A 17,140-nucleotide genomic window follows, 5' to 3' on the forward strand; every position below is an offset into this window, starting at 1 on the left:
TGGAGAGGGATTCGAGGAAGTCTAGAAAATATCATTTGTGATGATTGGCTGAGAAAGCGAAGTGGAATTTGTGTTCATCGTTAGGATTCTTCGAAAAGTCGAAGGAGGGGGAATTAGGGGTTGTAGTTAGTTTGTAGCAGGGGTGCGCGGTATTTCGGTATCTCCTTTCTCGGAATGTATCGACACGGGAACCTTCTGCCAATACCGATACCGAATATCGAAATTTCGATAAATACCGAAGTACATACCGAAATTTCTGATAAACTAAATACTATTTAGATTATCTATATTTAGTACAGTTCGATACAAATTATTTTTGGTCTTCTTCCGATGGTATTTGTAGATTAAAGAGTTTACCGAAAATTCGATATTTCGGTCAACTGAAACTACCGAATACGAAACCCGTACCGAAAATCGGTACCTAATTTCCAATACCGCGCACTCCTAGTTTATAGCTGTTAGAATTTTGAAAGCTTACGACGCAACATCAGGACGCCAAGCGATAGGAAATTGCGAAGAGAACGTTTATAATTGATCACTTTAATCTAATCGAAAGAGCAGTGTACGTATATTACGACCGAATATCAAGTAATATATTTTCACGTTTTCCGCTTCAACCACATAATAAGAGCAATTGCAATTGATTGTGAGACGCACGTGGTCGTACTCCCTCAAGATCACAGGCCCTCGAAACGAGGCTATGGATGAGAGACACGGTGCGTCAACCCGCGACGGTTGTTTCATCATCCTTTTCTCCCAACGCACGCGCAGCGCGGCGGCTTTTCGCCGTCTGCTATTCCCACTGACAGTGAAACAGATGTCAGTGAACAGTTCAGCAGCGTGGCTCGCGTGACGCGATTCAGGAATCAAAGACCGTCGTGATCGGACGCCCGACGGGTCCCTAGAAAAGTGCAGCGGCCGACTCGCGACGCGGACGCCTCGTCGACGGACCGAAAACCGAGGACGTAAATACATGTATACACATACGTGCATCACGTCGCTGTGTGAACACGAAGGACGCGTTATATATACCGGCTAAATGCTGCCGTGGTGGTTAATAGAGCAGGGCACGCCGAGCGGAGCGAATATTCCACAGTACTCGAAAAGTACGAGAGAACCGGCGTCGGTAAATCGGCGAAAATACGAACGGGCGTAGAACGATATTTGATCGAACGAACTGACGACGTAGCGGCCGGCTGTCTGTTGTGCAGGACTTGACAGCGTCGATGTCAACACGCGCATAGATGGCTGTCGATCATTCTGTAACCCGACTGATTATACTCTTTGTTGTACACCTGCGGAACTTCCCGGAGATCTTGACCAGACTGCCGACGAGCAGTTGATTGATCATGGGAATCGCGGTGACGAAAAAGGACTAGGAATTTAGATAATTGCACATATTTTCCTCTACCTTAGCCAATTACTGACTCACTGCCCGGTCTGTGATATATATTTTATCGTTGTTACTATTACCGTTATTACACCGTTACATCTGTTATTACTCGCAATTGTTATTGCTGCATCGACATAGACACACAGTGTACCTAATTAATTATCGCTGCTCGGTGTGCAGCTTCGTATTTTTTTTTAACTAAATTCAATAAGAACTTTAATACGCTCCCGCGTTATTTCATCTTTGTCTGTGCAAACAAGTGCAAGCAAACGCGTTGCGGGGAAGAAGAGGATTGCGGAACGATCCGTCGAGTGATTATAAAAAGTAAACAAAATATTTTAAACTTACCGTCGAGAGACTGCTTCGTGCACGATATAGACGTGATCGGATAAATCGCGTGTTTGAGGAAGACTAGAAGAGATCGAGAGAGATTGAGAAGAGAGCAATCGCTTCCGGAGACTTTTTGGAAAGCCGAAAATGAACGCAGTGACTGGACTCTGGGTTTTTGGATACGGATCCCTGTGTTGGCACCCGGGATTCGATTTCGAGAAAAGCCTCGCCGGGTACATCAGGGGCTTCACCAGAAAATTTTGGCAGGGAAATGTCACTCACCGAGGCACCGCTGACAAGGTAAGTTAATGTCTCTTAACATACCCTTGGCTGATTCGCGATTTTACTGACAATGATACGTGTTCAATGTTCCAAGTTGCATTGGGGACTTCGTATAAGTTATTGTTGGATTTTGCAAGCTTTCGCGATTACGAGATGTACTCTTTTTGTTCAGAACTTCTCTTCAGATCAATTCTCACAGATCAATTACGATATAGTACTTTTACTTCGACTTTTACTTGTCGTCTATTTGTGAACTTCGGTCTACGCAGAGAAGATTCGACCTTAGACACGAAATGCTGGACTCAAGCTTGTTCAAGGCTGTGAAGATAAAATAGATGTAACACGGGGCTATAAAAACTTCCGCAAAATCAACATTTCTGACGTTTGTACACTGCACTTATGAAAGTACATTCCCGTCATTTGATCATTTCCGTAGCGCTGATATCTTGTTTAAACGACGAGAACAATCTGCTGTTAATTTCACTTTCCAGAAAAGCTTTAGCCCTTTAGTTGAAAAAGAGATTTGAAACAGCGGGTTGCGTGAACGTAAACACGAGTCGTGACACTTGTATGTGTATCCAGTAACCTAGTATCTGAAATTTAATGGTCAGAGTTAAACAACTTGGTTAAAGATAGACAGAGAGAGAGAAAAACACGACGGCCCGATTTTAAAATATTCCTCAGAGTTTTATTTATATACGTATATAATATACAGTGGCAATATCTTCGCGGGCACGTTTTCGAGGCGTGCTAGAATACATACGCGTGTGTAATACCATTCCTTGGTAGAAAATTTTGTTCTATTAACGAAAGACTGGCCATGCGAACGCGTATTGGCACGAAGAAAATTATTTCGCAGCAGAGATCGCTGCGCGATTCGATCGCTGATTGCCAACTGCCGGATTGCTTTAGCATATACTCGACACGTGTTACATACCTATGTATGTACAGAAATACGCTTTATATTTATCCGAATATTACTACATCGTAAATTCCATCCCGTCACGTTTACATCGCGCTGTGTTCGACGGCAGAGTTTACCAACAATTCGATACAGGTTTTGTATTTAGTTTCCAATTCATTCCCCGAAGTTGGATGTTTCTGTGCCAAGTGGTAGATATGCCGCTGCTGCTTCGCAATGGCGATCCACCTATAATATCGTGGTATTTTATTTCACTTTTTTACATTTATTGTATATGCTTTTCGCGCGATTATTTTGAAGTCTCCTTAATTGGAGTAACCGCAGATTTATCTCGTATATATACATATGTATGTATGTACGTGTAAAGAGGACACTATACTTGATTGCATGTTGATAAACCCAGCGTTTTTGTATTGCAGCAAGTAATGCGAATGTAGGGTCATTGTGTATTATGAGAAAATTTAAAAATTCAGAGCTTTGTTGAATAACATATACTTGAATATAACGTTTAATATGTCATACTCGGAACTAGCAGCTCGGAAAAAGAAATTACAATAATATTGTGGTACTTTATCACCTAGAAAGTTTATTGTTGTTGGAAATATACATGTTAATGCCAAAACTAGCAAACGACGTATAGTAGTCACAGTAGATTTTTACCCCCTGGAATAGTTGAAAAGGGGACTTCCGTGTCGACGTACAATCATTGTAACAATCTCGCTTAATCTTGGTTGTTATGATTCTTGGTTCGAATAAAAGATCAAAATATAATTGCACACACAGCATTTATGTGAAGAAACTGACCTCCCAAATGCTCAGTAAGCCTGACGAAGATCGCAGAATGTTCTTGATAATCGTTAAACACCGTTAAAAAAAAATGATAATGACCTTGTGTGAAATAAGAACATGAATTACTGTCAAGGCTGTAAAGTTTTTCGGCTTCAATAAACCGGACAAAATTAGAAGAACAAAATGTAAGTGGGTCAAGTTGAGCGGAAAATTTCATTTGCAAATTCACCTTCTGCGTGGATACCACAACCTGAATATTATCGGTTTCGATATTCGCTATTACAGCGTAGCGCTTTACATTCAGTTTTTGCAATTTCATTTGTGAATTATAATCATCGCTTCCGCTGATGCTGATGGGTAACATTGGTATTCCAGACTTGGAGCCGATTACAGCAGAACGTGAATTGATTTTGTGGTTTAAAGTGTAAATGAATACAAAATAGAGTCCTAGAGTCATTGATAGTTGCTTGTTTCTTCTCTCCTCTCGATTTCAAGCTTGAATGCAAATTGCTGACTATCACGGAAAGTATGCAAACAAAATATTTTTTTTTACTTCATTTTGTATCATGTGCAATTCAAATCAACTCATCACTGCCTCATTCACCGACCGATTTTTTACGCACGCATATCATTCGTAAATTGATTCATAAATCTCGTCATCAAATACTATACGTTAATAATATCCGTTAATATTGTTATATATATACGTAGGGAAATTTCTTTTACATTCTGTGACAATACTTTACAATGTTAGCCTAGTATAGTTTATTGTAGTTTTTTTTGAGCTTCTGAAAAATGGGTTGTACAACTTCTCGCTTAGGTATATTTAATAAAAGCTTTCAAACGAGCAAACTTTCGAAGTAATCAAACGTCGCTCAAATGCTTTCATATACACGTAGTACGTATGCATAGATTCCTAATATATACATTATACATTACTGGCGAGAAAATTCTTGACTCGTTAACTTGGCACGAGAAAAATGTATAATACCTATAGTATATGATCTGAGCAATGTCAATTCTCTAGTGTGACACGTGTAGGTTTATTCTGTCGCGACTTCAGGCTAAACTGTATAACATCTTGTTATTGTAGACTGAACTGTGTAGGCATGCTTATCGGGCGCTCTGCTGCTGCACGTGTAATTCTCTTGGCTCAACAGCAGTACACGGAATGTCTCTTGGATGTTTAAATAATATAAGTACAGATTAGCCTTTCTTCCTGTATCGTCTCTTCATCTTTCATCCACTTTGATTATATCTGTATTAAATATTTTTTCAAACTTTGTTTCACTCTTGGTAAGTACATACATATATAATATATATATATATATATATATATATACATTATACATAATATAATATATATCAAAGAGGCACTTGCAGCAACCCAAAAAAAAACAAAGCGTTGATGTTTTTTTTTCATCATAGGCTGTTTGATTTATAAATACTGCCAGTTTCGTGGATCACAGTCCCTCTCCGTGATCCGTAAATTTTCGTTTCTTCACTTTCTGCGAATATCTTAAAGACTCCCAAGGTCGATTCGACGCTTCTTCTTTTAGTTTCTAATCTTTATGTTTTGATTCTTCGCACGCGTGGTTAAAATTATTCTTGTTATTTTCTTTTTTCAATGTGTCAAACCGTGACGCCTGATCGTCGCCAAATTTTGCGCCAGGAACACGTGCTTGGAGGTATTTACATTACTTACACGTTGACAAAGAACCCTGATGAATTGATCACTGTAATTCACAGCGCTCCGAGCACCCAATTGCCTCGCAATTTCAATTCATTGTCCGGCCAATTTACCAATTCCCAAAGCTCAAAGCTATGGAAAACGATGCGATTGAACCGCGCTTGCAAAACGGCCTCATACCCAATTCATTTCATTTCATTTCATTCAGAGTTCTAACTTATACCTATGTCTTCCGGTGCCCAATTCCAGCGTGAATTTCAGTCACGTTGGCATTATTTTAACTTCAATCTTGGATCGTGTGTCAATATTGGCGTTTTACAGCATAACATACAGGACATCGTGAATTGGATATATCAAGTTTTCCACGGTCGTATAACCCGCGTGCCTGGTACGCTGTGTAATGGTTTCGTTGGCTTGTAACCAATTCAAATTGGTATTTATTCTTCGACCGCGAAAATCATTTCGTTGACCGTTGGCAAACCGACGCGAGGATAATATTTAGCATCAAACTTACGTCACTGAAATGTTAAGGCAAAAAAAAAAAAAAAACGAATTGTAACAAACTTTACGGTATTTTCGACGCTTTTACAATTATCTTATTTTAATTTTTCTGTACAATTTTCGTTGGATATGCACGTATGCTGTTCGCATAGTCATTATTTGAAAAAATCTCTAGTAGGATATGTGTGATCACAGCTCTTTCTCATACAATCCAAATACGTGAAATAATATCATAAGCGGAAAATATTTGTTTTTGGTTTCTTTTTATGTGATTGTATAATAGGGTGTCCATTAGCAGGGGCGTTTCCGAATTTGTATGCTCCCAGGGGCTCAAACGCTTCCAAATCGATAAAAAAAATTACTTTATAAATTTCAGCTCTTAATATTAACTCTAAGATAGTCCGCTTTCCCGCTAAAGTATCTTATGGAAATAACATGTAAAAAATATGTCATGTTCTTTTTAACTGTGTACGTTGGTGACGAATTGACCTACAATAATGAGAAGTACATAATTTTGTAGAAAATTCGACGCTGTATAAAAAAAAGTATCCGATTGTGACTAAATTATTATCTGCAATTTGTAGTCAATTTATTGTTTCGGGGTATCAACTTTTACCAAGCATGCTCGTGATGTTTGATCATAAAACACTCGTGCTCCATAATGTTTTTTCCGAAGTTTCTGTGTCAAAATAAATGTATTTATTTACAAATTTTCCATCCCGCCAAACTCAGACTGTTTACAAATCAATTGTCACAAGAAACGTTCTAGCTGCCGTACAAACACATCGCAAATGCTCAGAAAGCATTTTGGTGAACAGGTGGAGTAAAATAATATTCACTGATTAAATAAAATTTTCCAGTTTCAATCTCTTGTAGTTTGTATCTAATCCACAGTGTCAAATCTCGTGTTTTCTGGGGTTGATTTTTTTTTTTTCGCTGCATCTACAGAAGATGCTACTTTGGAAAAATGTTACGACGAAGAAGTTATCAATACACCTACGAAGATATAGATATTTTTGTATTTTTATTTTTTGCATTATATGGTATATAAAGTTTAAAGAAGAAAATCAGCAGCGTCGTTGAGTATAATTCCCAGACAAGTATCGGTCATCCAATTTCTTACTCCCAAGCTACCAGTGGTAATTGATATCGGTATAGCGTGGTGTGAAAGAAAATTCAGTGACAAGTTGAACCAGACAGGAGTATCGATTTCAACCGAGGTCTTGCAATCCAACCCTGGTCCTGCATCACGAACGTGGTTGGATGTACGAGTATCTTTTGTTGAAAGTTTTGATAAAAATACGAGAAGAAATCTAACTCTAGTTTTCATAACCTTATAAGTACTGCAGGTATTCCGGTATTCGATACGGTCATTGAACGGACTGTTGTGGTCTCGACGAAACGCAACCTTTTCATTTATTTACTGGCGTCAATTTTTAGATATTCGCTTTACTATGCATAGTACTCTCGTTCGTTGACCCAGTTATATTCCTAGTCTTCTTGAAATTTAATCGAGAATTGATAGACGAGGGGCACAGAACTATGAATTGTCATCCTTTCGATAAGGTGTCACGTTTCTGTGGTTTTTTACCCTCGTTCTGCTTCGTAGTAACAACAAATATATATTTCTAATGTAAGAACAGTTATTCGTGAAATCTGTTCCACTTGTTTTCAATTGCATAAGCATATTGTATACATTCCTCTCATGCTATAACAGGATATAATAAGCCAGGGCTTCTTTAGGATTAAATATGTCTGGCCAAGATAAGACTCTTCTAATAACCGTGACCGTAGTCATGATATAGTTGGTTAGTTTAATTATGATGCAATGCTTGTGGCTTATCGATACTTTTCCTCTTGTTTTAGCCTGGCCGTGTTGCAACCCTGATCGAAGACAAAGAGGTAAATAGTTTGACTTGTTATATCAGCTTATTTGTGGAAAATATGTCACGGGTAATTTAAAAGGCGATCGGTAAATTGTACACTTAGTTGCAGAAATGTAGGCGAGTTTTGGTGGAACGTGCAGTGGATTGCATAAATGCAGGCGTATTTACAAATTTTGGATCGACGGCTTACAATTTTGTCGATTCATAGCCTTCGCACTTAAGGTGGATGAAACTTTGTACGTTAACTCGTCTTAATTTCAATTTTAAGGGAATTGCTTGGGGACGTGCCTTCGAGCTGCGTGGTAACGCAGCCCTGCCTTATTTGGAGAAACGAGAGTGTACCTTGGGTGGTTATATGACGAAACTAACAACATTTTACACGAGAGATGGAAACCAGAGTTTTCCAGCTTTGGTGTACATCGCGACTAGCGGAAATCAACACTGGTTAGGGGATGCTCCTGTCAGCACGATAGCGAATCAAATCACCGAATGCTCAGGTCCCAGTGGCCATAACGTCGAATACCTTCTAAGGTACTTTCGAATGAATTCTGTAGAGAAATTTTAGGAATGCCAGGAATGTGATCAGAGCGTGACATGTAATTTTATTCTGCTTTTCAGACTAGCAGACTTTATGCATCAGTATCTGCCCGACGCTCAAGACGAGCATTTGTTCACCCTGGAGATGCTTGTGAGGGCGAGAATTAAGGAGGAGAAACTGTGCCTGAAAACGCTGATGGGCAACAGGGAATTCGACATAAATTTGAACGAGGTCGACGAACCGGAAGGTGTGCTGGACGACAGACTGGAGGATGATAACGTTGCGCATCCTCTAAGACAAGAATCCTTCCAGTTCACGTCGAGAGTACCGTCAAAGACTCTGCGTTGCCTAAATATTTAAAGTGCTCTGCACGTAACTGCACGAAACCGGAAACGACACCCGGGCGTGACCGGCGTAACAAAAGATTTTTAAGAAATTCGTGTTACTTTTGGGGCGCGACGACTGTTCCCGGGATTACAAGTATTCTCTTGTGCCGATGTAACATGACTTATATATAAACTTATATTTTATAGGAATAAGATTTTTGCCTTGCAATTGACAGGGCATTCGGTCCTACACAATTCTTTCCTCCTAGCTTGATAGCAATCAACTAAAAATAAAATGCAGTATCGAATAAGTAGTGGCATTTGATTAGCAGGGTATTTTGTTTATTTTCATTTCTTTGATAACAGTCGCCGGCTCTCTATAAGCTTTAAGATCCTTGGAAAACAATTGCATTAAGGGATTTTGGAAGAATTTTACACAGGTTTGTAGGCAAAATTGCCATTTTAAATATACCGTGTGTATGGATGATTGTAAAATTTCACTCTATGTGATTTGAATTTTCGAAGAGTAGTACTCTGCAGAACTAAACAGGATCTCTTTTTGTTTCAACAAATAGGATTAATGTACAATACTATAACTACGAACATATATATCAGTCACGTTGAACATTTTTCATGGACTGTTTGAAAGACAGAAGTTTCTCTCATTCTATAGTAAAATTGCGTCAATTCATTGATCCTTCCTATTATTAGAACAAGACAAAGAACAATAAACAGATTTCAGAATCGATGTCAAAATAATTATTCTACAGAATTATAATATTTTATATGACAATTAACCTTGCTGATTGATACACTGATCTAAAAGGAATAAATTACTTGCTAGGTTCATCTGTATATAAGGAATATATAATATAATATCCGAATGTTTTTCGTTTAAAATGCAGCACGTATTTATTTAATAGGATGAATTAAGTGGCATGTGAGATACCAATGTTCAGAAACGGGGTGTGAAAATCGCATTAAAATACACGAGTGAAGATTTTTCGTGACACAGGCTATGCCCATGAAGTATAACTATCTTATAATAAGACTTAATATGTACATACTTATGATAGACTGAGACGCAACTTTCGATCACGGGACCAAAATAATTTGTCACAGTAATCGTCTGTTGGTAATTATGATATGAATTGAAGGTATTGATCTGTCCTAAACTAAATATTAATTATGGACAGATATGTGTGTAATTTTACTTGGCCAGCTGTGAGTACTAATTCTTGTCGTTACACTACGTGTGTAATAACTCAGGGCTTTTGTGAACGGCTATTGTATCCATATATGCTACGCGATGATTGGTAAGATATGTCTGTATTTTTTCACTCATTTTGAACTTTATCTTTCTCGTAAGATGACATTAGTGACCAGCATCTACTATCATAATCAATTCCTAACGACAGCTGAATGTACAATAACAGCAGATCGTAGTAAAAATTTATAACATGTATTATACATATTTATTCACAAATTGCACACATATGAGTCTATGCATTCAATACAAGTTCTAGCATTAGCGTGATTAGTCCTTCCTCGATGTGCGCATTACCACGTAATAACTATTGCGGTGAATGATTCGTTATTGATTTACTCCAGTAGGCGATGATATTGAGAGAATCTCTTCCACCCATAGAATTTCTTTTCGTGTTCTTTAACTTTCAAATATATTTCCTGATTCACCTTGTGAGGACCTGCAGTATACACGAATACCTGTCCGTTTATCAATTGCATCGTGTATTCTAGCTGCATAATTAATTCCGTCACTTAAGGTGAAGCAAGGGTTTCCTGCCTTCTGGTAAGAATTATAACCGTACCTATATATTATACCATACATACTGTAACTAGCCAATGGAGGCTGCGGCTGATACATTTAAACAAGTATGTTTTAATTTATTTTTATATTTTAGTGATTACTAATGTGATTGTAAGCATAACTTTTGTGACACGAAGGAAGTATTTGTTTATAAATTGAGCATTTCGTAAATTTTAATACAATTGTTTATTATTCTCTTTCAAAACTATTAAGATAATGTGATACCACAATGATTGTACGTTCAAATGCATAGGAAGCCAATGTAACGGCTTCTACGACCAAACAATTGTTCAACAGAACATAGGTGCAAAGCAACCCGTTTTTTGATCATCGAATCAAATTGCAAACGTCATTGAGTCAGGGACCAAGAATTAGACCGATCGAATTTGAATTTCCGTCCTCTGCCTTCTCCTCCCCCTCGTTATCCTCCTCGTTCTCGTCCTCCTCGACCACCGCCGATCACCTCCAACTACCGCCAAACACTTCCTACCCCCTCCAACCACCGCCAAACACCTCCTGCCACCTCCTACCACCTCCTAGCAGCTCCTACCACGTCCGAACACCCCCTACCACCTCGTACCATTTCTGAACACCTCCAACCATTTCCGAACACCTCCAACCACCTCCGCGATACAAGAAATTAATAATGAGAATAAATTCCTTCCAAAATTCGTAGCAAAACAGTGATTTGATTAAGGTATAGGTACCCGAGAGAAGAATGTATACATAGATCATAAATAATAATAGATCAGATGTAATAATGACGCAGAGACCAAAAAGTATATGTATAGGCATATGCGGTCCATGTACGATATTAATATAGATGATCTATTTACGATTAATACGTAATGCATACTGTAACTTTCATAATTTTCCAGGAGACAAATCATATTATCTACAATAATACGGCTATAATATGAAAATTGAAGAATTATTCATTTCGAAATGGGATTCTATTCGACACGTGCTTGATGTATTCCATAACATTAATATTCATAATTATTACAACTTTTCATTTGCTCTCTCGATGTTGAATTTTCGAAGGCATAGAATCCAAACGCTATTTTAGCTAGTCGCAAGTGAAGTATCTATCTACGTTGGGTAGAGAAGCAGAATTGTTTTTCGGAAAGTGTTCGTATGGAAAAAAATTCGGAGTAACTGTAATACATCCCGGATGAGCTAATTTTGATTGAGATGAAATGGGATGCTCTGTATGTATGAGACAGCACTTAACGCAGTGTTCTGATTTGAAGGCCTAAAAGGGTGACTGTTGGCGATTTTTTTTTGACAGGGACAGAAAAAACGAAGCTTCTTGAAACTTCGAGTTTATTTTAACACACATTTAAAAGGTACGAGCAAAAATTGTTATCGTCCAACTGTCGCAGAACGGCAGCGTTATTAGCTAACCCGTTAACTGAAGAATATCTTGAGTCAACGGCTGACAACCGAAGGGCCTAGCCGCTTGAGTCTGGAATCGGCAGGAATGATAAAGTGCGTATTTCTTGTCTGAAATATAAAGACTAAAGTCATCATACATCATACATAGTATTAAAGTTCGAAACCAAATTTTGGATGTTCGGATGTTCAGAAAGTGACGTCACCCAAAATTTTTTCTGTCTTGATCTATATAGACGAAAATCAATTGGCCGAATTCCTCAGTCTGGAAACAACCACGCAGTAGAGCGGACGTATGAGAATCGCGCTCCGCAAATTTCGAGTACCGGGTTCTCTACCTCCTGGATCCTGCGCTCCGGGTCCGTTTCCTGGTGCAATTCGACTTCCAGGACAAGCGCCCCGTAGTTTCTGCGCTCCAGGTCCGCTACCTGGTGAAACTCAACTTCCAGAACAAGCGCTCCGTGGTTTCTGCGCTCCAGGTTCGCTACCTGGTGAAAATCGACTTCCAGAACAAACGCTTCATAGTTCTGGCTGTCCAGGTCCTTGACCTGGTGACTTTTGATCTGCAGGACTGATTTTCCGTAGTTCTGGCTGTCCAGGTCCTTAACCTGGCGACTTTTGACCAAGCGCTGCGTACTTTCTGCGCTCCAGGTCCGCTACCTGGTGAAACTCGACTTCCAGAACAAGCGCTCCGTAGTTTCTGCGTCTAAGGTCCACTACCTGGTGCAACTCGACTTCAGGGACAAGTGCTCCGTAGTTTCTACGCTCCAGGTCCGCTACCTGGTGAAGCTTGAATTTCAGGAAAAGCGCTCCATGGTTCCAGCGCTCCAGGTCCGCTACCTGATGAAACTCGACTCTCGGAGGACAAGGAAGACGAGGAGAACAAGGTGGACGAAGAGAACGAGGATTTCTGCACGGTGAGTATAAAATTTTTCTACTATTCAATGGCAATTGTGATTTTATTCTATCCAAAATTTTTGAACTTGTTATGTTTACAATAAATTATTTCAATTCATATTTCGCCCAAGTCGTAATTCAGTAGCTATCATCGTGCTAGTAAAATTTCTATAATTTTTTCTAATTTTCTCATAATCTTCTTGGTAAAATCTGTCCATAAAAAAATGATATTATTCGTTACACAATATTTTTGATGTGTTATAATACTGAAAATATTTATTACTATTCCATGTATAACCCGAGGTCGTTATCGGTGGGTGTTGGAGGTGATCTGAGGTGGACAAGAAGAAGGACGAGGAAGACGTGGAGAACAAGGTGGGGGAGGAGGACGAGGATTTGTGCTCGGTGAGTAAAACATTTTTATAATATCTGATGGCAATTGTAATTATATTTCATCTAAAATATTTCAAACTTGTCATGTACACAATGAATTATTTCAATTTATTTTTCCCGAAGCACATATTCAGTAGCTTTGAATGCGCTAATAAAATTTATTATACAATTGATTAGTTCATTAATTACATTAATCCTTACACAATATTTTTGATGTGTTCATATACTGAAAATATTTATTACTATTGAAGGTACAACCGAAGGTGGTTATCGGTGGTCGTCGGTCGTCGTTGGAGGTGGTCGGAGGTAGACGAGGAGGAGGACGAGGAAGACGAGGAGAACAAGGTGGACGAGGAAGACGAGGATTTGTGCTCGGTGAGTAAAACATTTTTATAATATTTGATGGCAATTGTAATTATATTTCATCTAAAATATTTCAAACTTGTCATGTTTACAACAAATTATTTCAATTCATTTTTTGTACAAGCACATATTTAGTAGCTCATGAAATTTATTACGTATTAAGAGATTATTTAATTATATTAATCCTTACATAATACTTTTGATGTGTTCTTGTACTGAAAATATTTATTACTATTCCAGTTATAACCCGAGGTGGTTAGCAGTGGTCGTCGGGGGTGGTTGGCGGTGGTTGGAGGTGGTCGAGCTGGACGAGGTGGAGGACAAGGATTCGTGCTCGGTGAGTTTAACATTTTTACAATATTTGATGAAGTAGAATCAGCATCAGGAGTAGGATCAGGGGAAGATGTAGAAATAGGAGTAGAAGTAAGAGTAGTGGTAGGAATAGGACTCGGAGTAGGAATATGAGTAGAAGTAGGAATAGTAGGAGTTGGAGTGGGATTAGGAGTAGGAGTAGTCGGAGTAGGAATAGGAGTAGTCGTCGTAGTAGGAGTAGGAGTAGGAGTAGGAGCAGAAGTAGGTAGGGCGGGGTGGGTCGTGTGAGGGGAGGGGAGGGGTGGGAAGGGGATATTATCATATCAAGTTATCAGTAATAAGCAATTGCGGGTAAAATATTAGCTTACTTTTGTAAGTATTTATGAACATAGCCCCTACGAATATTCATTGTTGATATATAAGGTCTGGCAACGTACCTACTTTCTGTAAGAAATGTTGAAGATTTTTAACATAATTATTTTTCAGTTCTGTGCCCCACCTAGTGATCCACTAGTACATATCCTCCGACGTGACATCGCTGTGCTACGTATAAAGAAGAAAAGATTGATTAAGATGCAAATTGCTCCTCTCTTCTTGCCATTGTGCTTTCAGCCATTGTTGTGCCGTGTGTTTAAAATTTAGGACAGTATATAATATAGAATAACAGGTACAGCTACGAATATAACACTACAATAAATCTTATAGAAATGAGCTCTCATTGAGATTTCTCTGTATTTATAACTCGACGGGAGAAGGCAAAAATCAATGTAATGCCATCTGTAAGGTAATTTGACTCGTGTTTGCACAACGAGAACTCGTTGGGCATTTTGCGGTGAAATTTGAAAAATTGTTGTACAAGAAATTAAATAACTGTAAAAATGGAGAAACAATATTATCTCTAATAGTGAATGTAGCTAATACAGCTTTAACCGTATATTGATTATGTTAATGATCTATTGTGACAAGATCGGAATTAGATAAGCTCTCTAAATACTCTTTTCTGGACTATTAATTTATATCATGTATATGTAAATGTATACTTCTTCAGTTTATACAATCACTGCACTAGGATTACCCTTGCCACGTTTTACGTTGCGCTTGTGTAATTTATATATTATTAACCTTACGTTTTACTCTATTTGCGACAAGTTGTGAGTGTTTCTAATTTCTTGGCAATTATTTATGTACATGTATGTGTATATATGTATATGTATACTTATGCATGTGTATATACATATGTACACATATTTAAAACTAGATTTTTACAATAAACACAGAGGTTTTAGTATATTCACATACGGATTTCTGTGTATAGGTATGCTTGAACTAAAATATCCTTATCTCTAATACGGAGTTCTTCGTAATTTGCATTTGTTCTTGTAACCCAATGTCCTACATACGATGGCAAAAATCGAGATCCAACTTAACTGAGTCTCAAAGCCCTGTTGACATAAAAGCAGCTATTCGATAGAAATTATAGTTTATAGTTTACACAGCCGATTGCATGATATTTCATTACAAATACATATGTTTCAATGTATTTAGGAATAATTTATCAAATATACGATAAAATTGATGCACCGGATCATCGTCGACTTTAACTTTTGAAATGTCCTATCATTTTCGAACACCTCCTACCTCCCCCTGCCACCTCCGACCATCAATGGCCACTTTCGACCACCCCCTATCACCTTCTGCCAGCGCCGACCACCTCCTAACATTTCCGAACACCTCCAACCATCCTATTTAGCTATATTAGCAGATTAGCTATGATATGAAAAGAGAAGAATTATTCATTTCGAAATGGGATTCTATTCGACGCGCGCTCGATGTATTCCATAACATTAGTATTCATAATTATTTCAACAATTTTTCATTTGCTCTCTCGATCTTGAATTTTCATGGGCATAGAATCGAAACGTTGTTTCAGCTGGTCGCAAGTGAAGTATCTGCGTTGGGTAGAGGAGCAGAATTGTTTTTCGAAAAGTATTCGGATGGAAAAAAATTCAGAGTAACTGTAATACATCACGGATGCGCTAATTTTGAACGAGATGAAATGGATGCTTCGTATATGAGACGGTATTTAACGCTGCGTAGTGGTTTGAAGACCTAGAAAGGTGATAGGGAGAGAAAGAACGACGCTTCTTAACACTTCGAGTGTATTTTAACACACATTTGAAAGATACGAGCGAAATTTTTCATCATCCAACTGTCGCAGAACGGCAGCGTTATTAGCCGACCCGTTCGCTGAAGAATATATCTTCAGTCAACGGCTGACCATCGAAGGGCCTGGCCGCTTGAGTCTGGAATCGGCAGGAGAGATAAAGTGCGTATTTCTTGTATGAAATGTGAAAGCTAAAATCATTATACATCATATCATATCATCATACCTCATACATCATACCTCATACATCATACATCATACATCGTACATCATACATCATCATACATAGTATCAAAGTTCGAAACCATAGTTTGGATGTCGGACGTTCAGAAAGTGACGTCACCAATTCAAAATCAGCTAGCCGAATTCCTCAGTCTGGAAACAACCGCGCAGTAGAGCGGACGGATGAGAGGCGCGCTCCGCAAATTTCGAGTACCGGGTTCTCAACCTCCCGGATCCCGCGCTTCGGGTCCGCTACGTATTTCGAGTCCCGGGTTCTCAACCTCCCGGATCTCGCGCTTCGGGTCCGCTACGCGGTGAAACTCGACTTCCAGGATAAGCGCTCCGTGGTTCCTGGTTCATGTTTACAATAAATTATTTCAATTCGTTTTTCGCGCAACCCCAAATTCGGTAGCTGTCAGTCCGCTAATAAAATTTCTCGACTTCCAGGATAAGCGCTCCGTGGTTCCTGGTTCATGTTCACAATAAATTATTTCAATTCGTTTTTCGCGCAAGCCGAAATTCAGTAGCTGTCGGTCCGCTAATAAAATTTCTCGACTTCCAGGATAAGCGCTCCGTGGTTCCTGGTTCATGTTTACAATAAATTATTTCAATTCGTTTTTCGCGCAATCCCATATTCGGTAGCTGTCAGTCCGCTAATAAAATTTCTCGACTTCCAGGATAAGCGCTCCGTGGTTCCTGGTTCATGTTTACAATAAATTATTTCAATTCGTTTTTCGCGCAACCCCAAATTCGGTAGCTGTCAGTCCGCTAATAAAATTTCTCGACTTCCAGGATAAGCGCTCCGTGGTTCCTGGTTCATGTTCACAATAAATTATTTCAATTCGTTTTTCGCGCAACCCCAAATTCGGTAGCAGTCAGTCCGCTAATAAAATTTCTCGACTTCCAGGA

At 38.8% G+C, this 17,140-nt stretch overlaps 1 protein-coding gene and 1 long non-coding RNA gene across 2 annotated transcripts; both read left to right on the top strand.

Annotated features, from left to right (window-relative positions):
• Window positions 1–807: 807 nt before the first annotated feature.
• On the top strand, window positions 808–10,662 carry LOC107220510 (glutathione-specific gamma-glutamylcyclotransferase 1). The gene is made up of 4 exons (XM_015659135.2): window positions 808–2,023; window positions 7,774–7,809; window positions 8,062–8,324; window positions 8,412–10,662. Exons 1-4 carry the CDS (start codon window positions 1,871–1,873, stop codon window positions 8,689–8,691), a joined length of 732 nt encoding a protein of 243 aa, XP_015514621.1. The 5' UTR covers window positions 808–1,870; the 3' UTR covers window positions 8,692–10,662.
• A 1,719-nt stretch (window positions 10,663–12,381) lies between these two features.
• LOC124293866 lies at window positions 12,382–13,478 on the top strand. The gene is made up of 3 exons (XR_006903735.1): window positions 12,382–12,797; window positions 13,081–13,182; window positions 13,422–13,478. It is a non-coding gene; the product is annotated as an uncharacterized LOC124293866 (long non-coding RNA).
• The last annotated feature ends 3,662 nt before the right edge of the window (window positions 13,479–17,140 follow it).

This window comes from Neodiprion lecontei, chromosome 4, assembly GCF_021901455.1.
Source record: "Neodiprion lecontei isolate iyNeoLeco1 chromosome 4, iyNeoLeco1.1, whole genome shotgun sequence".
NCBI lineage: Eukaryota > Metazoa > Arthropoda > Insecta > Hymenoptera > Diprionidae > Neodiprion > Neodiprion lecontei.